Source organism: Ixodes scapularis, unplaced genomic scaffold (genome assembly GCF_016920785.2).
Source record: "Ixodes scapularis isolate PalLabHiFi unplaced genomic scaffold, ASM1692078v2 PGA_scaffold1__304_contigs__length_218370807, whole genome shotgun sequence".
Lineage (NCBI taxonomy): Eukaryota > Metazoa > Arthropoda > Arachnida > Ixodida > Ixodidae > Ixodes > Ixodes scapularis.
This window is the reverse complement of record NW_024609846.1, coordinates 117,422,599-117,448,258: the sequence shown is the minus strand read 5'-3', so window position 1 is coordinate 117,448,258 and position 25,660 is coordinate 117,422,599. Positions and strand designations below refer to the sequence as shown.

The window sequence follows — 25,660 nt, the reverse complement described above, 5'->3', positions numbered from 1 at the left end:
ACTTGAAGCACATAACTTCTCATTGACTTGTGCTTTACTTCAAGCACCTTTTACATGTACTTCACGCAATTCATGGTAAACAATGAAACACTTTCTGCAAGGTCAAGCTTAGGCATTGCTAAACCTCAAAGTATAAATGATATATCCGAATTACATCACTGTCGAGAAAAAAAATGCAAAACTACTAGGCACGCACAAGCAGAACCAGCTATGAAAGCATTTCTGTCAAAACACAAGCCGCTTTATATTCATACTTTCTTGTTAACATAATAAATATAAAAGTAACTTAAGAAGTTATTCGCTACTTTTTACGGCATTTAGTACTTTACTAAGTTACTTTCCGTTTCAGTAATTTCCACTCTACTCTACTTAAACTTAATTACTTTTTTTGAGTAACTTGTACATGTCTGGCCGAAACATATGTTTAGACCAAAAATGCACTCTGAGTTGTGACATTAACCAATGCGCATAACGTCACGCTTGTATTGCTCAGACTGCCTTTTTTGGTCTAAACATATATTTCGGCATCGTCATTCACTGAGCTGCCTCCGTAAGTAGTGGTGATTGGCTGTCCTAGTGTTCTGCGGGAAAGTAGAAGCACACTCTAAAAAAAATCCGTGAGACTACTTTCCCGCACAACACTCGGACAGCCAATCACCGCAACTTACGGAGGCAGCTCAGCGAATGACGATGTCGAAACATATGTTTACACCAAAAAACACAGTCGGAGTTGCGACATTGAGCAATGCAAAACGTCACGTTTGCACTGCTTAATGTCACAGCTCAGGCTGCGTTTTTTGGTCCAGGCATATGTTTCGGCATCGTCATTCGCTGAGCTGCCTTCGTAAGTTGCGGTGATTGGCTCTCCGAGTGTTGTGCGGGAAAGTAAACACACGGTTTTTTTTTAGAGTGAACGGACTTCTTTTTTAAGTGCACGTGTTCTATCACCGCTTCATCCAATCATAAACAGGAAAAAGAAAAAAGACCCCGCGACTGGCCCTTTTGACGCTGCTTGATTAGTCCATTTAGCTCGCAGCGTTGGCTGCCTAGGCAAATAGTTCTTTCGAGCTGTACGAGACCTTATCACTCGGGAGCGTCCACTCCCGAAAAGGACTGCAGGAGAGAGACAATTGCATATATCTACAGAGGAAGCTCGGCCAATGACGAGGCTCGAAATATGCTGAGACGTAAAATAATTAGAAAAAAGCGTCAGTGCTTTGACACCCAACACGGTGAAGGGTCGGGCTCAGTGCCAGAGCGCAGATAGTTTCTTTAGGTTGTAAACTTGCTGCGATTGGCTGGCCCAAGTATTTTGCTGAAGAATCGACGCTCCAGATGTCTTAGAGTGCAAGACGTTGCGGCTGAGTAACACTGCAACGAGTAATAATCGTATGTACAGCCTGGAACAATATGAACGATCCATTCGTCGAGGTAGTCTTAGGTGGCTTAATTTGCTGGATTTGCTTTGACCAGGCCCACATAGCTTGGGCAGAAGAAATAAATGAACCTTTCTTAAATGCTCTCTCCTTCTCTCTCTCTGTCTCTCTTTGAACATATACGTAGTAATTACTGCGGTCTACAAAAAAAAAATTAATGCGAAAAAAAATTATATTTCTTACCTAAGGGATGCAGCCAAAACTGCGCACCCAGTATAACGTGAGCACGAGAAACACGCACGTCACGATGTAGTCATATAGTGCAGACTTCATTTTTGGGAGAAACTATTTTTCGGGTCTTTTCATTTGACGAGCTCTCCCTTTAATTGTAGACATCTGTTCTCGGAAAATGCTTTGCTGGAGAGTAAATGACGTAAATTTCTCCGCGGTGTGCGCTCTAAAAGCTATCTGGCTGCCTCCGAAGGAGATGCAATGTTGTAAGACGCCCGTCGAGCTGGGTGCCCTGTCTGCTTCAGCGCGGCGACGTTTCCGCGATAAGTCTCGCTAAACTGAATTGACGTATAATTAGGCACTAATTCAATTTCAATGCTGAATTCAGCGAGGAAATTGAATTGATTTATTACTTTACAACAATTCATTTTTTTACGCTAATCTATTTAACCACGACCGACAGATGCACACAATACCACAATCTGGTGGCCCTAGAATTGCAAAAGCATTTCCAACATGCCCGCGTGAATTCTTTTCTGCAGAGATGGCGGAAGGCTCAAGACAGCTATCAGAAAGGTTCTCACAATGGCCCATAAGAAACGGCTTGGAGCTGGAACTTAACCTACGTTGAGACAACGTGGGTTTGAGGCCCCATGTTCATTGTGCCTGCCCCGTTTACCTTTTCAAGTACTTTTTTTTTTTTTTTTTGCATGGGGGAAAGGGGGGGGGGGGAGATGGAAAGGCTTGTTGTTGTCTTAGCTTCCTTCATTGATCCCAGGAAATGATCTTCCCTGAACGCTTTACAGCTCTTCACGAATACAGCGCAGACGCTCCGCTGCATGCAATCCCGCCTTCTGCAGGCTTACGCTCACAATTCAGCGCTAAGTCAGCGCTAACTCAGAGCCAGTCTTGAATATTAACGCATTCCTGTAACTTCGTTACTTTTTTGGTAGATTGTAACTGTAACGAGTTATTTCTTCATGTCATTGTGTAACTTTAGTTACATTACTTTTTTCTGAACTAAAGATAAAAGTAAGGACGATAATTTTGTCGTTATTTTTCAAATTTTTCTAGGAATAAGACATCTTTGAACCCATACAATCTAGTCATTCCTTGCACTTTCCAAATGATCTGTTCCGGCATTTCGCGTGTCAATTTCTCCTTGCACCAGCTTTCGAATACATTGTTTCTCGCGAGGCACGACCCAAATTAGCCACATGTAGATTTGATTAAAAAATTAACAAAGTTGTCTTTACACATGTTGTTGTACTTCGTAATTGAACACTTACACCTTAACAGCTTGAAGCACGATTCAAATGTTGCCTTTTTTAACAATCTTTTTTTTAATTTTTATTTACATTCACCGGAAGACGACACGTGCGCGGGGCACTGCCCTTGTTTTGTACCTTTATTGGTGCCACTAGTCCGACGTGGCGTAAACAGTCAAGGCAAAACTTTCTGCTCTTTGCGCGGGGTTCGTTCCTGGCTTGCCGGGGAACAAAGTGAAAGATGTCCCGGTACTCTATAAACCCAACTCTATTTTAACTTCGCCCAAACGTCGCCCGAATTGAGCGCTTGTTCAGCAGTGGCAAAGTTGCGTTCGCCATCGCACGAGGAAAACTTTCAGACGGTACTTTCGAGACCCGAACGTCACCCGAACGTCGCCCGAACGTCGCCCGAACGTCACCCGAATTGAGCGCTTGTTCAGCTAGGGCAAAGTTGCGTTCGCCATCACACGAGGAAACTTTCAGACGGTACTTCCGAGACGCAACCGCTGCTTAGCTACAATATACAGTTAAACGCCTACATTTTTTTCTTTTGCACTTCGTGTAATGAAGTTAGGGAGGGGAACGTTTTCGAGTCTTTCCTACATCTTTTTTTTTTTTGTGTGTGTGTTATAGAAAAGTGACTGAAAAGTAACGCCGTTAGTTTTGTTAAAGTAACTGTCACTCTAACGAGTTGCTTTTTTCTTGCGGTAACTGTAACGGTAATTTCTCTACTTTATTCTTTAACTAACTGTAACTGTAACGAATAACTTTTTGAAAGTAAGTTACCTAAGACTGGTCAGAGCTAAGTCAGCGCTGAGTCATCGCTGACAGAGGCGCCGGTGCGACTCTGACTTTGCGTTAATTTAACATGTGCCTCGCGTTTTATCGGGCCGGTTGAAACATGGGCTGCATGTGTGAACCGGCTTTTTGGAGAACGAGACGCGGGAGCACTTTTAGAGTGCAACCTTCGAAAGAAGTAGGCCAAACAGTATCGTTAGCTTTTCTTCTTTTTTCTTCTATGTTAACGCAATACGCGCTTTTCTCTTCGTGTGTATTCAGTTTGCTTCGGATTTCTAATACTAACACGACCTCAGACCAGTGGCGTCACGAGAATCAGCGGCACCCGGGGCGGTAGCCCGCCGCGACACCCCCCCCCCCCCCCCTCCCTCTCGCGTGGCCCGCCACGACTCCCCCCCCCCCCTCCCCCCCCCCCCCCCCCGCTCTCGTGGCCCGCCGCGACACCCCCCCTGAGCGCTGCACCCCCCCCCCCCCCCCCCCCCCCTTTGTGACGCCACTGCATCAGACGCTGTGCGAAACGAAAGCCACCACCTGGTCTTTCATAAGGACCAGTTCCCACATACAGCGCAGTGTTAATTCAGTCGTGACGACATCAATGCCGCACAGTCCAAAGAAAAAAAAAATAAGAGAGAAAAAAGGGTGGCTAATCCTTGCCCTTCATTTGAATATACTTCGGGAGACTTTCGGCTCGAGTGTGACATCCCTTTCAAAAATCTTCGGGCTGTTCTTTGTTCCTTTTTTTCCTTTTTGCGCAACAGCTATACTATCGACACCGCACCGATCGTTCAGCGTCTGGGCTAGACGAAACTCCGTCGTTCTCAAAACAAAAATTGCCGACGAAAAACCAGATAAAACGCCGCCACTCCGGGAGAAGTTAAAACAAAAATATGGCGAAGAAGAAACGAGCGAGAGAAACCTCCAGCGAACCATCGTGGGGATTATAGCGCCGCCTTGCGAGTCAAGTAATCACAGCGTAACCGTCCAAGTCGGCGAGTGGACGCAACAATGGGCTCCTTCCTTTGTCCTCGGGCGAGCGGGAGAGGGCGCTGGTGCGGGTGGCGCTCGCCGGCGAGCCTCGATTGAAAAGAGCGAGCAACTCGATCCGCGGAGAGCGTTGGCAGACGCCCCTCCTGGGCAGATTGGACAGTGATTTCCCTACACACCCCTTAATGGGTGTACACCCCCTTGGTTTTTCTGAAGGCACCCCCTTAATTAGCAACGACTCCTCTATCCTCAATGCGCCCCCCCCCCCCCCCCCCCTAATTTCAATGCCTGGCGAAACCCCTGAGATTGAGCGCGTAGCGCGGAGGAATCCAGACGGAGAAGTGGAACAATAACGCGGTAGAAGGCGAGGTTTACTCATGGCGTCATCGTTAGTGGTTTCCCAACGCGAAGCGCAAGTTCACCCGCTTCTCGCGCAGGGGTTGCAATGACTTCAGAACGCCAAGCTCTGATTGGCCCATTTGGAAGGATGGTTGATGTTCATTGGCATCAACAAATGTTCATCCACTATCCTTCCAATCGGAGCCAATCAGAGTCATTCACCCCGAGCATACCGCATAACGGTATGCTCGACGAGAGCATACGGCATAGCGGCAGACGCGCGCGTCTGGGCGTGGGCGTCGCGCTGGTTGTGAGACGGAGCAAGACGCCCTGGCGACGACACTGGCGCGAGATAGGCGGCGCTGCGTTCATCCACCAAACTCGTTTACATCCCAAGAACCGAGGTAAAAAAAGTCCGGCTCTTCGCGGAACATTACTAATTGCCCCCTTTATGTGGATAATCGAGATATGTGTAGGCGCATTGTAGATCAGATACGCGTTATCTTATCAAGACATACACGTTTAAAGCTCCAAAATCACCCCTCATTCCTCCCCCAGCCAAATTTTGTAAGAACTACTTCTCGCGGCGTATGAACAATGCGCAAAGTTTCTTCCTTCTTGAGGTGAAAACGAGCATATAGTAATGACGTTGAGAGGCAAAAAGGCGCCGGGCCTTGCCTTCCAGGCAATGTTGTGTGGACGGGCTTGCAAACGATCGCCGCTTTCGTCGTCTCCTCGCAGTTCGTGGCCTTCAAACCAAGTGACCCCGTTCAAGCAGTTGGAAACGCTCTGGGATCTAGGCACTCTAGCCGCTCGCTGGAGCAAAGGTCTCGTCCTCACTCGAGAAAAGATCTCAGACCAGTCGAGGATTATGGAGGAAAGGGGGAAGGGGGGGGGGGGGGGGGGAGGGGGGGGGGGGGTCCGGAAATTCATTTTCTGCAGCCCTGGCTTTCCCATTAGTGACGCCCCGGAGATCCCTCTGTCTCCTGAACCCGGGGGCTTGAACCCGAGTTTTCGAAAAGACGGTGGGCTGCGAGGACAACGGTTGCCGTCGCCTGGAGTGTTGGACGGATATTCTGACAGGTATCGCAGTGAAACCGATTCGCCTACGAAGGCATGAGTATAGATATTGCTAAGTTGGAATGTGCTTTCAATTTCCTTAGTTACGTGTTGATGCATTTGTGTGTGTGTGATAGGCGTTGCGCTTCGAAAATTCACACTCGGTACCTCAGACCTTTTTTGTGCTATTGTTTTAATTGCTTATTATGAACCGGTGCTAACAAAACGTCCCCACATAATTAAAACAAAAACTGCAGAGCAAAAATTCCATCCCTTCATAGCTACGGTTAATACAGTCATATCTCGCTAATATGGATCCCGTTAATATTGATACCTCGCTATATGGACACTATTTTTGGGGACAAACTGGGAAAATGCTTGCGTTTTTGTCTCGTTATTATGGACAACTCACATTATGAACAATTTTTGGGGGGAACGACAAAAAAAAAAAAAGATACGAAAAACAGCGCCTAAAAACACAGGGACACAGAAGAAGAGAAACACGACAAGGCGCACTTTCAACTGAAGTTTACTGAAATTTGAAAGTTTTTTGGTTTTTTTTCGTTTGCAATTTAACCAACTGGCTCAAGTCTCCACTTTAGGCGACATCACCTGAAGAGTTTGCTTCAAATTCTCAGCGGCGGTTGGACATTTATAAATATTACAAATCACTGAAGGTACAGTGCTCTCCAAACTTACATGGAACACGCGAACTGTGCATTATCTCATGGCAGCGCTCTCCTGGCGGCAGCCGAAAAACTGCGCTCAATAGAACAGCCCGGGCAGCGGATGCCGCACTCTCAAGGTCGGAATCGCGAATGAATTGCGGACAGCACGTTAACATTGCGTGCTCAGCAATCTAGACTTTTTTCCAGCCCCTCGCACTATGGTGCATAGATGAGTGTCACAATTGTCAATTACTGGATGGCTCATTCAGTAGAAACATGAAATGCCCATTGATTCAGTCATCCAGTCACTGATGATATCGCGAGCTAGAGGCCTCTTTTCTTTTGGGTGTTCCTTTTGGGTGTTCCTTTTAGGTGTTCCGGGATAGCGCTTCTGTGAGGTAAGACACAGTTCACGTGCACCCATGCAAGTTTGATGAGCACTGTCCGTCCAGTCACATTAGAGCACACGATGCACACAGCGTTTCCGTTAAAAGACAAGTACACCAGTTTAAAAACAAGCAGACGGGTCTCACTCTTTCTGAGATTAAGGAAACAGAAATGGCGCAAAAGTCTTGCACGCAGTGGGTGTAAGCACTTATCATTCTTCATACAAGTATGTAACTTTTCATTCTTTTTACTGAAGAAAGAAATTACGCGACGCCGAACGCTGGAGTCTGAAGAGACTGCTGACAATGATGAGTGATAGGCGTCGTAAGTACTTTCGTCTAAACACAACTGTGTTACGCATATTGAATAGCCGTGACTAGAAGTCGTATATACCGGAACGGCTAAGTCGACCCTCCAAAGCGGAGAGAGAAGTCACTGTTTCAAAATGCTTTAATACCTGACTGTTGAACTATCCTTCCAGAAAATTTAATGGTCGGCCTAGTGAACCGCAACCTCATATTATATAATTGAACTAATTAAATGGTTAAGGGACATGTCTTAATCTAATTTGGTGATATGATGGCTCTTTTATGAAGGACGCGATACTCTTGCTGAAACTACCCGCTATAATGACCGAGCCTGTAACTTTAGGCGATGTATTAATAACTCTCTAATGGCAAGTTCATTCGTACTTCTTTTTAACATTCGGTATGAACTGCCGTTTGTATAAAAAAAAAGACAGGGCGCTTGTAACTATAGTCGGTGACAGGTTAAAAGTTGGTCAGGGGAAGCTCCTTCCCCCTCCATTCACTTTAGCAAAGCGGTCGCTAGAGAGGAGGTCGCCTCCTCACCAGCGTTCGCTCTGCTAAAGTGGAAAGAGGCGGGAAGAGCTTCCACTGAACTTTTCGCCTGTCACCGACGGTAGGTCCCGACAGCTGAAGCGACGCGGGGCGTGGCTTCTGATGCTACCGCTTTGTGATTGGCCCTCCGGCGTTCTTATCTGCTAATGCCGCACTCTGACTGGCTGTGGAGCTATAATGAGATGCGTGGATCTCGCTACACCCTGAGTTCCTTAAGCTGTCGTTGGCTGTAGCGTGGATTCTCAAACTGTGTTCCTAGGAACGCGGGGGTTCCCCGGAGTACCCTCGGAGGTTCCCCCGAATTTTTTCTCGAGCGTCTTCGCCCCCGTGCAAAGCGTTTCTTTTGTTTAAGCACCATTTGAGAAGGTCTGATCCACCCACAGGCGCACGACTATGAGCCAATCACTGCCTGGTGTGTAAATTGCTATTTAGAGGGCGGCTTCTGCGCCACTTTACTCTATTAATGCCAAGACCGGAAAGAGTTCCTCCGCAATTAATCGAGAGAAATAGGAGTTCATCGAGACTGAAGAGTTCGAAAACTCACAAACTATATAGGACGTCGCTTGTCGCTGCGAGCTACGTATATGTTAGTGCTTGTTTTTTTATCGGGTCGTGCGAAGCTTTCAAAGGAAACCCAGTGACATTCAGAGGATCGAGGTGGGTCTTAGTGTACCTTTGAAGAGCGGCACGAGGCGCCCCCAGCAGGTGATGGCTCCCTTGCGGTGGTACTGACCCAGGGCCAGCTCCATGAAGAAGAGTGGAATGCCGCCGACCGAGAGCATGATCAGGTACGGCACCAGGAACGCCCCTGGAAAAGGCCGTATGATAACGGCTTTTAGAGCGCAGCTCTAGGCGCCCGTTTCCGGGTTAAGTGGTGTCGCCGTCAGCATCGCCGTCGGCGTAACTGCGCGCGTTGCATTATGGGACATTTCCCCGATAAAGTTAGCGGCAAAACTTTCCCGCTATATTTAGCATGAAACTTTTCCCGCTATCTTGAGCGAAAAAAATGTTCAGCTAATGTTAGCGGGGAAATTGACGTCACGTGACCCGAACACTAATTCAGTTTCCCCGCTAAATTTAGCGGGGAAAATGACGTCACGACTTCGTGTCACGTCACCCATGAACAAATTCAGCGGCGGGAGTAGAGGAGGAGGAATGGAGGAGGAGGGTATGGAGGAGAAGGAGGGGCATACCCTCCTATCCGAATTCTCCCTCATCCTCCCCCAGAGCTGCGCTCTAGTTTCGCATTACAGAGATTCGTAAACGTCTTTCACTTTTTGGATACGACAATACGGGAAAAGGCGAACTTAGTCACCCGTATCAACTCTTCCCTTGCGGCGAGGGTCATACGGAAAGCTGGTTAGGCAAATAAAAAAACATTATCCCCCCCTCCCCCCTAACAATAAGAACTGTAATACCCAATGCGACTCTATTTTGCGTCTCTGTCAAGTTCAATTTTTGTTGTTCTTTCTCAGAGGTCAGCGTTAAAAAAAAGAGACCTAATCTTTGTGTTCCATTACTGTAGATGTGGTCGTATTTTTCGCGAGCTGCCAAGACGGTGTTTTCTTTTAACGGCTTTGTTTATGCGTTGCTGTACGTACCGAATGTCGATTTTCCACCGCGAGCGGAAATATGTTCTTCACACAGAAGGTCCTGGCCACAGATCTCCCACCCTCCCCCGATCGGTGCATGAGTACCCCATACACGTGAATTCACGCAGTCAGCAGAGCCAACGCTCCTGTCAATGGGAAACTTTAGCAAACCGTTACCGTGTTCCGCGTGCCGCACTAACGGAGCCTTTGAAGCATGCTTTTAGGCGCGCGCCCTGCGGTCTTGGTATCACTCCGGGCGCGCGCTTAAAAGCATGCTTCAAAGGCTCCAGTAGTGTGGTACGCTGAACGCGAAAACGGTTTGCTAAAAATTCCTAATGGAGGCAGGCCATTTCGTAAACTAGACTAGGTACCGTGGTCGCTTCTCGAGCTCTAACGGTGTCGTCGGAAACCTCCGATTATGGTCCAGTGGTATGAGACTATAGCTAGAGGGGCTCTGGGTGCGACCGATGTTTATCCGCTAGCACCGTGGGAAGCTCCGCGAAGGGGCTTTCTGATTTCCGAAATGCCAAGTGTATCCCGCAGGTCCTTCACAACGCTTGCGTTCACGAGACGTCTACCATGCGTGTTGTGTCCGGCATGTTCTTTGTTTGTCTTTTTTATTATGCACATAATACACCCAAGTGCGATCCATACTTGAAGGACGTTTCCCGGTGACGCACGTTTTGTCTATTCTCGCCGTCGGAACTCGTATACTTTCTCTAGGTCATAAACAAACCATGTCTTACTGTTTAAGTTCTGAGCCGTGAGACCTGTCCTTTTGACTCTCGGAGAGGGTGGTGTCCTCTCGTCCGATTCGCCGGGAGTGCTTCTATGCCATGCATTCAACGGGATTCTGTCCGGACCTTGATTGGACGGGGCAAGTTTCGGTGCACTATCCTAACCCCCTGACCTAACGCGGGATCGTTGAGCTTGAGCGGGAGGCCCAGTAGTTCTCTCCCGCACTGTGTCGAGTTATTTCTGTCGTGCGCGACAGCCTCTGTTCCCAGACTACACTGGTGTTCACACCTCGTGCGGGCAAACTTTTGAGGCCGAGGCCTTTTTGTAACTGTTAAGCTACGCAAGCCGTACACGGCAGTTTGTTACAATTGCTTTACATTTCCGCTGTTTTGTGTAATTGTTTTATGTATCAGTAAAGGTTTATCTGTGCGTCTTATCATTATACAACTTCGTCTCCAAGTATATTATTTCTTTGCCGTCCGCAAAAAAGAAGAAAAAAAAAAGTCTCCTTTAAGAAGTCCAACTGGCCTCCGCTTCCACGATTCTCCCCGGTCCCCGACTCCCGCCCGCGCTCCGTAGTGACATATCCACTATGAGTACAGTTTCGATCAAAGCTTTTTCCGAGACCCACAAGTACACGCCAGCTCTCATTGTCCGCGATAGTATCAGTCACGAAGCATTCCTAAAGAAAAATTTCTTACAGTTCTTCCATGCACGTTTCAGTGCTTCGTCCAGACAAATTGATGCCGATATTCCGAGTGAGAGCAACTGCACATTCATAGAACGCGCCCCACAGCCCAGGAGGCAAAGATGACACGCGCAAAAGCAGTTCGCCATATACGAGGGCGCTATTTATAACGCATGCTCAGAACGAGCTCACATTACTATAGCTGCTAAGACCGGCAATCTTGATGGTGTGGAACGTACGTTACAAAAGAACTGTGGAAGCTCGCCATCAGCACGCGTTCAGCAGTCGCGCACACAGCTTTGACCGCCAGTGATTACTCCTTATTGGAATGGCGGTGAAGAAAAAAGAATTGAATTGTGTGTATGTTTATACAGACTAGAACTTGGTCTGCCTCAACGGGCGACGAGTCTCCCAGCTGTAGGTGAGAAATTTATCCATTGCAGTACCACGGCCACTCGATCCCCCCTAATCGAGTGGCCGTGGCAGTACAACCACTAGCCTCGGGTCTTTAAAGGGATGGTGAACCGAAATTTGGATTTCAGAAAACCATGCAGGAGCTGTAGGTGGAACGCTACAATCCGCAGAACACTACTCGTAAGGCGATATCTCGAATGGACGACCGTATTTTTGGAAAAAGAGGTCGAGATTGGAACGAGGCCGACAAAACGTGTGACGTCAACATATCTCGTTTCCTCCTCTCTTCGCGTCACACCCTCAAGGCGGCGAGGCGTAGGAAACGCGAGGCCGTTTTCTCTCCTTGTCGACTCGCTTCCCGGAGAAACAGGACGTCAACATATCTGACAAATGGGGCTCCTTTTTTTTTTCTTTTTTTTTTTTTTAGAAAAATACGGTCGTCCGTTTGAGATGACACTATATGAGTGATGTTTTGCTGTTTGTAGCATCCCGTTGCACGCTTTTGCCGCCGTGTTTTGTAGAATCCAGATTTCGGTTCAGCATCCCTTTAACGTGCATCACGCGGCAGTGATGCACGACCGCACGCCGGTACGATGCTCATCTAGATCGAAACGGGCAGGGGTGGGGATTGAACGAATGGCGGTGAAGAAATTCTATACTCAGTTTCACTTTAAGCGCCAACGAGGCCGAAGCTACAAGAGCGAGCATTTGCCCCTGAACAGTGCTTGCACTGCACAAGCGCGTATGCCCGGCAAGGTCGCTGAAAGCTCGCGCTTGCAGCTCCTCCCACGCTTACACTAAAGGCCGGTTCTCACATACAGAGAAGCGTTGATGTAGCACTGCTCGCGTGTCGTCAGCTACTTATCGTCTGCCATGAGCAACAGTTTTGGCGGAGCGATGCACTGCTGGTGAACGCTCCCGTAAGCACGCACTTAGCGCGAGGTCAGCGCCAGGGCCGGACTACGGTACGGGCTAAGGGGGCTGCAGCCCAGGGCCCCAGGCTGCCAGGGGGCCCTGGAAATTCGAAAAAAAACAAACAGAGACTACTCGGTTTCAGTTCAAATCAGCTCAAACCTAAAGGTTTTTTTTTTTTCTTTTCTTTTTTTAGGGTGAAACAAGGATGCGATAAAGTTCCCTTCTCTATACTTCGTTTCACCTTGTCTGCGAGCGAAGCCAAAGCTAGAAGCGCGAGACCAGCGCTTTTTGCGTTTCTCCCCAGCTCGCGCGCTCGAGCAAAGCCTGAACGCACGGAGCTTTCGTGCTCGCGCTTCCAGCTTTGCCTTCGCTCGCACATAAGGTGAAACGAAGTATAGACAAGCTGGTGTTTGTGAGCTTTTTGTAAAAGACTATGCTAGAGCAACAAAATGTAAGTGTTTCCTCCCACCCTCCTTGTGGGAGGGAGCAAAGCTGTCAGACGCTGGCGATCCCGTTGAAGTGTCTTGCATAATTAAAACCAGACGGAAGGACGGGCACGGAGTTCTCTATTGTACTGGGGCCCACTTGACGTCTTTTACGGACAAAGGTGGGTTGGAAGGCAAGCAAGTGTTGCCGAAGGCTACACGAGCAACATAGATGCTACACATTATGTTTTGTTCATTTTTGGTCTTTCAGCGTAGTTCCCTATGGAAAGTTTCCTCCGAAACGACAAGTTTAAAACAAGCAAAAAGAAATATCGGAGAATCTTCCGAAGTCATCCTTTTTAACCATTAAGAGGCGTTTCAAGGAGCTCGCTCTTGAGATGTCCCCCAAATGTTTTCGAGAGGCAGTGACTGCAAGTGACTTCTCTGGAGCCTGTGCCTAATCTGCCAGTACGAGACAAAACTTTTCCTGCCATCGAGTGATATGAACGCTGCAACCTTTATACGAGCCTCTAAGGCATGACCTATTATCCTTAGTTAAGAGTAATTAGTCCCCATGACTAAAAGAAGCTCTTAATTGGGGCAAATAGAAGAAACAAAGCCGCTTCCAAAACTAATTTAAACATCTTCCCCTTAAAATAGACAGCATGTAGGAGAGCAGTTTAAAAATATATCCTTGATCTTCATGCGAAATGCCTGTGAATGTGCCCAAATGACAGTGGTTGCTATATAACAGTCGCATTCAGTCTCAATTACATCTTTTATTATTTGAATGCAGAAGTCTGTAAGTTTGGAACAGGAGAGTTCAGTTATTAGAACAAGGTGGACAAAGCGGTTTGAGCCCTAAATGTTTAACCATCATTACGTTGTCGTCTGTGTTGCTTTATTGATCAAGACAGTAATTAATTAAAAAAAGGCTAGTTTGACAAGCTTTAATCAATCGAAGCAATTATTGGAATAAGAACACTATATTCTCGGGACAATTTTTGAGTTGCGACTCTCGAGGCATGTCTTCAGGAGCAGCGAAACTGCTTCTTTTCCTTTCTTGTAATGGGAATTTCGCGGGTATCCTTTCGGTTATCCGTCTAATGCAATTTGTGCTCAAATAATTGTGCCACTCAACATCAAGGGGGTAATCTGTGCCATCACTCTAATTCAACATCATGATAAATTTATGCAATTCGGCAGAGACACGCACCATAAAAATAAGGTTGTAGACCTGGTCAAACAAGTTCATAGGAACGCGGAGTCATCATTTTCAACTTTTCAACGGAAGTTTACAATTCCCTGCTCAATGTGAGCAACACTTCCTAACATTTTCCCTAATCATTCATTGCTTTGCGCTTTGCACCTCTTAGTGAGTGATTGGCAATTTCCGAAACAAACTCTAATTCACAATCGCATCTGCTTCATTTTCATCCAGTGAAGCCCGAATTTCCTAATCCTCGAATCTGCCTATACAGAAACCCCCTTAGATGTATCATAAAATGAACAATATTTGTTTTTTAAAAAGGTGTTAAATTATACACATTGTCGTCATTGTCTTTACCACCTCCACCATCGTCATCATAGTCAGTGTTATCACCATCATTAAGGGCCTCATGAATAGCCTTAGCCCAGGGCCTCAACATTCCTTAATCTGGCCCTGGTCAGCGGTATGCTTAAAGCGCTTATAGCTGCATGAGTGAACAGACCTTTACAGCGAAACGGAGCATAGCGCCAGAGAAACGGATCATCATACCTCTTCGTGGATTTTAATTTACCCATTCTCCGAAACACATTTGCCGCCTCAGAATGTGTTTAGACGTTTCGAAGAAACAAAATTTGGTTAGGAGAGTAGCCGCTACCACGTGGAATGGCGCTACGCGTCGATATTGTTTTTGCCGTCCAAAGCGCTCCTACTGCTTTTTTTTTTTAACTTTTTTTCTGACAATTATTTTGTTACAGTGCGAAAGGCTTCCCTCTCATAGATTTTTCCAGCACTTATAGGTTATCACCGAGGCCATAAATGACGAGTCACCGGACTATGGACGGATGCGAGGAGTCCGCTATCTGCACAAGAGAGCTACTGTACATGTTCACTACGCGTTCTCTAAACCCGGGAGACATAGATGACAGCGCACAGAACCTGATCAATGTAATTATATAAGACTGGCTGTATTTGCGCGCACCGTTCAAAGATCGAAATAATTATTTCAGGGGGAAAGATGTGGTCTCACATATAAACTGTTCAATGTTTTGAACAGATACAAAAAAAAAAAAAAAGCGGTGAGAGTGTGACGAGTGCCGTTTTCACCATGTACTTATCAGGCTCGGCGAACGTTAGATGAGGGAATAATCGTCATGGTGAGTAGTCTAATTAGCTAAAATACGTTAATTAACTTTATATTTATTGGTTTTAGGGGTCATGTTGCAATTGCAGCATTGACGGCAATGACTATTAGGGGCCCAGACCAATTAAAACAATTTGCAAAAATGTAATGCTGTAAAAATATTAATTGATAAATTTACACGTTTTCTAACCCGATTTAAAAAAAAAAATGCGCGCAAAAAGAGCGTCGTAAGGCCCTTTTCAAACAGGGCGACTTTCCCAGCAATTTCATTGTGTATGGCGAGTTGTCCCCTAGCTTTCCTTAGATCCTAAATGAAATTGCTGGGAGAAATTCTCCCGTCTGAAGCGGGCCTTAACCTCTCCTGAATGATGATAAGAAGAGTGACGTAGTCGTTTTAATCATGTCGTCACCATCTCGGCAGCATGTCCTTGGTAGGTTCGCAGACGATACAAGTGACGCTGTGACTGAAACGACTACATCCCTCTCCTCAGCGTCATTATGGGCGGGCTTTTAGAACCTCTTTAAAAAAAAAAAAGAATATATATGACCGCCATCGTTCAGTCAACTATCACCCCATTAAATCAACCCTTCTCAGGTCTTACAGGTTGGTGGAGGTGCGAACAACTTCCTCACCTCTCGCTAACATCCTGGAGATTCGCAGTGGCCGAACTGCGCGACTAACCATGCCCGAAGAAAATGGGAACGACGCCGACCAACCCATCACGCAGCGGACCACCCCTGCCATCACTGTGAAACACCGCCAGCGCGATCCTCCAACATTCTCAGGAACTTCAGACGAGGACGTCGATGACTGGCTTAAAAACTATGAACGGGTGAGTCACCACAACAACTGGGACGATTCCTTCAAACTGGCCAATGTCGTGTTTTTTTTCTGAAAGCCACGGCGCTCCGTTGGTTCGACAACCACGGGGACACCATAAACTCCTGGGATGGGTTCAAGGCCCCGTTTGCCGAAGCGTTCGGAAAACCAGAACGTCGGAAACAGCAGGCCAGGGACCAATTGCTCCGACGCTACCAAATTAAACACGAGTCCGCTACCGCTTACATAGAGGATGTTCTACGCCTCTGTCGGTGAGTAGACCCCCAGATGACCGAGGACGACAAGGTCCGTCATTTGCTGAAAGGACTGTCATACGAGCTTTTTTCGATCGTCGCCCCGAAGTCCCCTGCAACCGTCACCATCCTTGTTGCGGAATGCAGGAAATATGAGGAACTCGACGGCGCACAAATTTTAAAACGCCCTTTTGACCGCCTCCCCGAAGTGGCCCACAGCATTCCAATGGACAACAGTCTTACTACCTTGATACGCACCATTATTCGCGAGTAGCTGTAAGAATTTAAGGCGCAGGTATACAGACAGCTCACGATAGTCTGCAGTCCCACGGAGAACTCCAAAGTCTTCGAACTACAATCCAGAACGAGATGCGTGCTGCATTGCACCCCTTGACGACCACGTCACCTGCTTACTCACCAGCGGCACCCGCAGTCACCTCGCTGTGCGCCTACCAGACGTTCCCCACTACGCACCCGCCAGCTCAACGAAATCAACCGCGTCGCAGAACAGACATCTGGAGGACCGAGGACCAGCAACCTATATGCTACTATAGACAGACACCTGGCCACATCCTGCGCTACTGCCGTCGGAGGCTGCATGACTCTGGCTACCACCGTTCTACATTCGGCCGTACTCTCCGCACTGACGGTCCTGACGACAGCGCCGTATTTCCGGAAAGCCGAACCATCGACGGCCCTACGCTCCCTTGCCTCCCAACACGCCGTTCACCGACCTATGAAGACAACGACCGTCCCTCCACTCGCTGCTCCCAGAGTCCCGTCTTCACATCCCAAAACCGCCGTGGCCGATCCTTGTCCCCGTATCCAATTCGTCGCCGCTCTATATCGCCCCTCAACGACGCCGCACCATCGACTTCGCCGCCGTCAAACTGAAGAGAGCAGCCTGCATCGACACTGGAGGTCAGGCTGCACTTACACGATACGCCGCAAATCCTCCTGCCGTAACACCGTCGACTATTACAGTGGAGATCGGACACAAATTTAACGCGTTAGTCGACACCGGAGCTTCTACGTCGTGTTTATCAGAGCGTGTTCGCTCTCACTTGCATCGGGTGCTCACACCTCCAACCGCCGGACACTTGCTGCGTATGGGAAACGGTGAACTTTTTCAACCGCTTGGTTATTGTACTGTACCCTTCCTATATGCATTGGTCAAAGTCATCTCACCGTAATATTTACAGTGCTCACCAGCTGCATCGCCGACGTCATCCTAGGATGGGACTTCTTGTCGTCCGCTGACGCATTTATTAATTGTGATAGCCGTGAACTTCACCTGACGGATTCTGACTATGGCCACCCTCCCCTCAATTTGACTCGCGCTGTCCTCCAACTTGAAGAGTATTTGGTCCTACCACCGAAGACAGCCGTTGCAGCTGCCCTTATTCCAAGCAAGACTCTCGAAACATTATTCGGTCTAATCGAGCCACTTGCCACTACTTTTGTTCAAAAAGGTGTTGTAATTCCCTATTCTCTTGCATCAGTAACAAAAGGCAAACTTTATGTATGGATCACTAACGCCTCCGTCCCAGCCCCAAATCCTTCCTCGTCATAGCCGTATTGCTAACTTCAACGCCCACACAGAAGACAATTTCACGGCGCTGTCTAACACAATATTAAGTCCTGCTCCCACGATCTCCACCGATTTCTCTCAACAAATCGCAAACATGATAGACTCGAACCTGGCGACACAAGAGCAGAGAAGCTTAGCTCAACTCCTTACGCAGTACTGTCACACGTTTGACTTCGGCACTGGTACACTGCCACGTACACCAATTGTACAGCATCACATTGACACTGGTGACTCACCACCCGTTCGGAGTAGACCATACAGGGTTGCCGCCGCTGAACGTCGAATCATTCAACAACAGATCGATGACATGCTTAAGAAAAACGTTATTGAGCCATCATTCAGCCCGTGGTCCTCTCCGGTTGTGCTAGTAAAAAAGAAAGACGGCTCCTGGCGCTTTTGTGTCGATTATCGCAAACTCAACAAAGTTACCCGAAAAGATGTCTATCCGCTACCCAGAATTGATGACACGTTCGATACTCTACAAGGCTCCTCTTATTTTTCATCAATGGACCTGCGCAGTGGCTACTGGCAAATTCCGCTTGCCGATACCGATAAACCCAAGACTGCTTTCATCACATCCCAAGGTCTTTATCAATTCACCGTAATGCCTTTCGGCCTTTGTAATGCGCCTGCGACCTTCGAGCGCACGACGGACTCCTTGCTGAGAGGACTAACGTGGAACATATGCTTGTGTTATCTTGATGATGTTGTCGTCTTTTCAGCCACGTTTACCGACCGCTTACAGAGGCTCCGTCAGGTCCTTGACTGCTCCCGTGCTGCTGGGTTGCAACTAAACTCCAAGAAGTGCACTTTTGGCGCCCGCGAAATTTGTGTTTTGGGCCATCTCGTTAATTCTGAGGGAGTACGCCCGGATCCTCAAAAAATACAGGCAGTATACGAATTTCCAGTCCCGAAAAAAGTAAAAGATGTACAGATATTTTTGGTCTATGCACATATTTTCGCTAGTTTATACGGGCTTTTTCAGATATTGCCAAACCATTTAACCAGCTGCTTCGTACTGGGGTTTCCTTCAACTGGACTCTGGCCCAGCAGGATTCTTTTGCCACACTAAAGAAAACTCTAACATCCGCTCCTATCCTCGGTCATTTCATTGAAGGTGCGGATACTGAAATAAGAACAGACAGAAGCGGCCATGGCATCGGGGCTGACCTCGCTCAGGTCATCAACGACACGCAGCGCGTCATCGCATATGCAAGCCGCACTCTTACCAAGTCGGAAAGAAACTTTTCCACCACAGAAAAAGAGTGCTTGGCCGTCATTTGGGCAATCTCAAAGTTTCGGCCATACCTCTACGGCTCTCCCTTCCGGATAGTAACAGACCGCCACGCACTATGCTGGCTAGCACTGCCACGCTAGATACCGTCAATATACACTCCTGTCAGCTGGAAGATGGTGCACTACGACCACTAATTCTCTCTCTTCAAGGGATCAGCACGCCTTCCACCACCCCACGCATCAAGCGTCGCGCCCGGCTCTTCCAACTTCACAAAGGTGTCCTCTACAGAAGAAATTATGAGCCACAAGGACGACCTTGGCTACTCGTCGTCCCCCGCCGTCTCCAAAAAGAAATCATAAAAGCAAATCACGATGACCCAACCTCTGGTCATCTAGGATTCGCCAAGACGTACTTCAGAACACGCACGAAATACTTCTGGAATGGTATGCACCGCTCAATTAACAAATATGTCAGGGCATGTCACCAGTGCCAAACGAAGAAAAACACCTCGAGCAAGCATGCTGGAGTCCTGAGACCCATTCCCCCACCAAATCATCCCTTTGAACGCCTTGGTATCGATTTCTTAGGCCATTTTCCCTGCTCGGCACAGAATCACCGATGGATAATAGTTGCCATCGATTACTTTACCCGACACGCTGAAACCGAAGCAGTGTCAGCCGCTACAGGTTCTGAAGTCGCTGACTTTTTCCTGCACTCCATCCTGCTACGGCACGGAGCCCCGCAAGCCATAATTACCGACCGTGGCACTCCCTTCGTCGCAAAAGTCCTCAATGAGCTTTGTGGCCTCACGAGCACTGTCCATCATATCACAAGCGCTTACCATCCTCAAACTAACGGCCTCGTCGAACGCCTAAATCATACATTGACCGCCATGATCTCGATGTACATCGCAGAGGACCACGACAATTGGGACACCATTCTGCCCTACGTCACATACGCATACAACACTGGTCGCCAAGCTACCACCAATTATTCTTTATATTATCTCTTACACGCACGTGAACCCCTGTCAACGATGGACACCCTCTTGCCTTACCTTGATGACACATAACTGGATAGTTACGCTGAAGATATATTATGTCGTGCGGAAGAAGCTCGCCAACTTTCGCGCATTTACACATTAAGGTGTCAACAAGAACAAGTTCTTCGCTATTCCGACACTCCTACTCCGGTTGAGTACACAGTGGGTGAAGAGGTACTCTTATGGACACCGTCTCGAGTGCCAGGCAAGTGCGATAAGCTGCTCACAAAGTTCAAGGGGCCATACCAAATACTTCGCCGAATCTCCGCGACCAACTACGAGGTCGCCCCGGTTTCCCCACATTTTGAGCATCGCTCAAAACAAACTGACATCGTTCATGTTGCACGCCTCAAGCGTTACCGCCGTCCTGCACCTTAACGCCGGATTCCGGCGCTTTCTGCACGGAGGAGTAACTGTGGTGAAGGAAGTCGAAGAAGAAGTCAATTCGTCGGAGACCGCCATGGTTCGGTCAACTATCACCCCATTAAATCAACAAATCAACCCTTCTCAAGTCTTACAATATATATATATATATATATACATATATACAACACGGGCACTTCACACCATCGTACGTGGTCTCCGAGGAGGATATAAACGAATATGTGCAGATGAATGAACCGTACTTAATCCAATGAATTAAAGAATCAAAGTTTTCAGGAACCCGCTGAAAGCCAAAAAACGGCGGGTTCCTGAAAACTTTGATTCTTTAATTCATCGGATTAAGTACGGTTCATTCATCTGCACATATTCGTTTATATATATATATATATATATATGTATATATGTGTGTAACGAAAGTGGAGGAGATCCAGGAAAGGCCTTTCTTTACTGCACCGACGTTTCAAGCGGGGACCGCTTTTCTTCAGTGTTCAACCATTCACCCTGAAGAAAAGCGGTCCCCGCTTGAAACGTCGGTGCAGTAAAGAAAGGCCTTTCCTGAATCTCCTTCACTTTCGTTATACGTCCAACCGGCCCGTTGAACCTTCTTACCGTATGAATGTCATCTCCTGACGAAGCCGAGTCTCTCGGCGAAACTGTCGATTAAACTTCCTCTGTTTGTTGTTTTTCACCGTGAGTTCTCCACTTCGTTATATATATATATATATATATATATATATATATATATATATATATATATATATATATATATATGTATATATATATATATATATATTGTCACGGGTGGTGACCAAAAGAAACAATAAATACACAGAAAGAAATAGACGTTTAATGTGGCGAACTTGTGCCAAAAATAAAAGGAAATAGAAAAATAACAACAGAGCGTCGCGGGCGTCGAAGGCGGCGAAGCAGCAAGGTCGAACGCTGAGGCGAAACTGACTCGACAAGGTCGCGGGCGGCCTCTTATCTAGAGTGCGTCGCTATCTCGAAGATTCGGCGAAAGCGGCTCGAGCGTCGCGTGATCGGGCGAGAATGAACACGCACTTTCTAGAAAACAAAAGCAGGAATAAATGAGAGAAGTTACATGCGGTACATGAATAAACGAGAACTTTCTGGAGGTCCGTGACTGAGCGTTGCTTTCTCAGCCCTGGGCGCGGCATTATCCCCCCCTTTAAAAGTGCATCGTCCCGATGCAGCACAAAAACGGAAAACAAAAAAACAAAAGGACAGCAGAATTGCTAGCCGGAGTTCACAGTCCACAGTTCACTCATCGACGAGAGTGGAGAGTCCTATCGTTCGTAATACGGCTTCAGCCGGACGACGTGCACTACCTCGGGTCGCGGCTGACGTCTTGCAGATGGGCGGGTTCCGTCGGGAAGGACTTCGTAGTTTAAGTCCCCGAGACGGCGAAGCACCTTGTAGGGTCCAAAGTAGCGCTTGAGAAGCTTCTCGCTGAGACCGCGGCGCCGTATTGGTGTCCACACCCATACCCGGTCTCCGGGTTGATAGTGGGCGTCACGCCGGCGAAGATTGTATCGGCCGGCGTCGACATGTTGCTGGTCTTGAATTCGTAGTCTTGCCAGTTGGCGGACCTCTTCTGCCCGTTGAGCAACCACCTGGGCGTCATCGCTTCCGTCGTCGACTGGATCGTGCGGCAACATAGAGTCTAGCATAGTCGTCACCTTCCGGCCATACACCAGCTGGAAGGGCGTCACTCTTGTGGTCTCTTGTACGGCCGTATTGTAGGCAAATGTGACGTATGGCAATACCTCGTCCCATGTCTTGTGCTCCACGTCGACGTACATGGAGATCATGTCGGCGATGGTCTTGTTGAGCCGCTCCGTCAACCCGTTTGTCTGCGGATGGTATGCAGTTGTCCGACGGTGGTCCGTCTGGCTTAGACGAAGGATCTCCTGGGTTAACTGCGCCATGAACGATGACCCTCGGTCTGTGATCAGGACTTCGGGGGCGCCATGCCGGAGGACGATGGACTCTATGAAGAACTTCGCGACTTCGACAGCAGTCCCCGAAGGAAGGGCTTTCGCCTCGGCGTAACGCGTAAGATAATCTGTGGCGACGATTATCCAGCGGTTTCCCAGGGTCGACGGTGGAAAAGGGCCCAGCAAATCCATTCCAATTTGCTGGAACGGTTTGGTTGGAGGGGGAATCGGCTGAAGGCGACCTGCTGGCTTTGACGGCGGTTTCTTGCGTCGCTGGCACTCATGGCACGATCGCGTGTAGAGATGGACGGTTTTCGGCAGCTTGGGCCAGTAGTATTTTTCACGTATTCGGGCTAGTGTTCGGCTGTAACCGAGGTGTCCTGAAGTTGGGTCGTCGTGGCAGGCTTGAAGAATCTCTTCTCGAAGGCTGGTGGGGACTACCAGAAGCCACGACGAATTACTGGTTCCAAAATTTTTCTTATAAAGTACACCTCTTCGAATAGCGAAGGTCGGCAGGACTCGTGAAAAGACACGAGAAACGGTACTTCCTCGTCCTTCTAGATGCTCAATCAGGGCGCGGAGCTCCGGATCGTCTCGTTGAAGTCCTGCCATGTCGTTGGTGTCCACGGCACCTAGGAAACACTCGTCATCATCCACGTCGGTACAGTCTGGCGTTTCGACGGGGGCTCTGGACAAGCAGTCGGCGTCGCTATGTTTCCGTCCTGACTTGTAGACTACGGTCATGTCAAATTCTTGCAGTCGAAGACTCCATCGAGCCAGGCGTCCTGAAGGGTCTTTGAGGTTTGCAAGCCAACAGAGCGAGTGGTGGTCTGTGACCACCCGGAACGGGTTCCCGTATATGTACGGACGAAACTTTGTGATCGCCCATACAACCGCGAGACATTCTTTTTCCGTCGTGGAGTAATTTTTCTCCGCTTTTGACAGTGTCCGACTTGCGTAGGCAATAACTCGCTCCGTGCCTTCCTGTAGCTGTACCAATACCGCACCAAGGCCGGAGTTACTTGCGTCCGTGTGAATTTCGGTTTCGGCGTGCTGGTCGAAATGTCCGAGGATCGGAGGTGTCTGAAGTCTTTGTTTCAGTTCGTCGAACGCCCGTTCTTGTTCTTCTGCCCAGTGAAACTTCACGGCGTCTTTCGTAAGATGTGTGAGGGGCGCCGAAATTTTTGCGAAATCTTGAACGAAGCGCCTGTAGTACGCGCACAGCCCCAGGAATCTGCGGATGGCCTTCTTGTCCGATGGTCGAGGGAATTCGGCTACGGCGGATGTCTTCGCGGGATCAGGGCGTACTCCTTCGCTACTAACGACATGACCAAGGAACTTAAGTTCGGCGTAGGCGAAGCGGCACTTCGTTGGCTTGAGTGTGAGCCCTGCGGTCTTGATGGCTTGGAGCACGGCCCTAAGCCGTTTCAAGTGCTCGTCGAAGTCGTGCGAAAAAACGACGACGTCATCCAGGTAAACGAGGCAACTCTGCCACTTCAGTCCCGTTAGTACAGTATCCATGACCCGCTGGAAAGTCGCCGGCGCCGTACAGAGTCCGAAGGGCATCACCTTGAACTCGTAAAGTCCATCGGGCGTGACAAAGGCAGTCTTCTCGCGGTCCCGTTCATCGACCTCAATCTGCCAGTAGCCACTCTTCAAGTCCATCGACGAAAAGTACCGGGTGTGGCGTAAACGGTCGAGGGTGTCATCTATGCGGGGAAGCGGATAGACATTTTTCTTTGTAACAGCGTTCAGCCGCCTGTAGTCCACGCAGAACCTAAGGGTTCCGTCTTTCTTCTTCACCAGCACGACTGGAGAGGCCCACGGACTGCTTGAAGGCTGAATAATATCGTCGTCGAGCATTTCTTGAACTTGTTTCTGGATGGTTTCCCTCTCCTTCACCGAAACTCGGTACGGCGACTGATGAATAGGGGGCACGTCATCGTCAGTAACAATTCGATGCTTCGCAACCGCTGTTTGGCGTAGCCTTGACGATGTGGCGAAGCACTCACTGAACTCAGCGAGAACGTCAGTCAGCTGTCGTCGTTGTGGGCCTGGGAGGGATGGGTCGATGTCGAGCTTTGACGGCGTGGTTCCCTTGTGGTGCGTCGGAGAGGCGTCTTCTGAGATCACGGCGATGGCGGCCGAGTCCTGAATTTCCTCGACGTAGCCCACAGCTGTACCCTTTGTAAGGTGCTGTGACTCTTGCCGGAAGTTGGTGACAAGGGCTACGGTACGCCCGTCCTGGAGCTCGGTTACGCCTCTTGCAATACCAATCCCTCGTCCAAGGAGAAGTTGGACGCTTCCTTCCAACAGTGCTATCCCGCAGGTGGCTTCGTCGGTCCCGACGGGGACAAAGACACTGGACAGCGGCGGCAGGTTTACGTGGCTGTTAAGGACTCGCACTGCAGCTAACGTCGCTTTGGGATCTTCCGCCGAGGGAACAGGTTTCCGAAGCGTCAGCTTGTTCTCCCCAAGGTCGATGATGGCGCCGTATTCACACAAAAAGTCCATTCCGAGAATGACGTCTCTCGAACAGTCTTGCAGAACGACGAACTTGACAGGGCAGGTTTCACCATGGATCTCAACGCGAGCAGTGCACCTGCCGACAGGCGTGATGAGGTGTCCGCCGGCGGTTCGTATCTGTGGTCCATCCCACGACGTCGTAACTTTCCGAAGGCGACGAGAGAGTCTCCCACTCAAAACGGAGTAATCCGCTCCGGTGTCGACGAGTGCTGTCGCGTCGTGGCCGTCGATGATAACGTTGAGGTTGTTCGACACTGTTACAGAAACGTCGTTTCGGGGCGTTGCGGCGTTAGAGTGGGAGAGCTCCGACGATCTTGGAGGATCTTGGCATCGTTCGTCTTCGGCAACACCACCTCCCGGCATTGCCGCGCCTAGTTTTCCCGACGGGAAGCAATGGGTGACAGGCTGTCTCGGCGAGACCGGCGGAAGGGTGATGGCGAGCGTCGGGGAGATGGCGAACGGAATGCTCGGCGGGGAGACGACTCAGGAGTTGAAGAGCGGCGGAGGTAGTCCTCGATGTCCCGAGGTCGCTCTCCAAGACGTGGTCGAGGGTCGTTGGGCGCGAACCCTCGTAGGCCGAGCTGGCGGTAGGGGCATCGTCGGTAGATATGGTCGGCTTCCCCGCAGTGGTAGCACAACGGGCGTCGATCAGCCGTCCTCCACACGTCGGTCTTCCTTGGCGCAACTTGTTCTGGACGAACGTGTGCCCGATCTTCCTGGCGTCGGGAATGCTGCGGCTCTGGAAGCACACGTCC

General features: G+C 48.8%; 1 protein-coding gene across 1 annotated transcript in view; it reads right to left on the bottom strand.

Annotated features, from left to right (window-relative positions):
• Nucleotides 1-8,767, bottom strand: part of LOC8050627 (sodium-dependent dopamine transporter) — a 71,506-nt gene extending 62,739 nt beyond the window's left edge. The window contains exon 1 of the mRNA XM_040206621.3: nucleotides 8,644-8,767. Within this exon, the coding sequence (XP_040062555.2) occupies nucleotides 8,644-8,752 (109 nt within the window). The 5' untranslated portion in view covers nucleotides 8,753-8,767. The remainder of the gene's footprint in view (nucleotides 1-8,643) is intronic.
• Nucleotides 8,768-25,660: the final 16,893 nt, after the last annotated feature.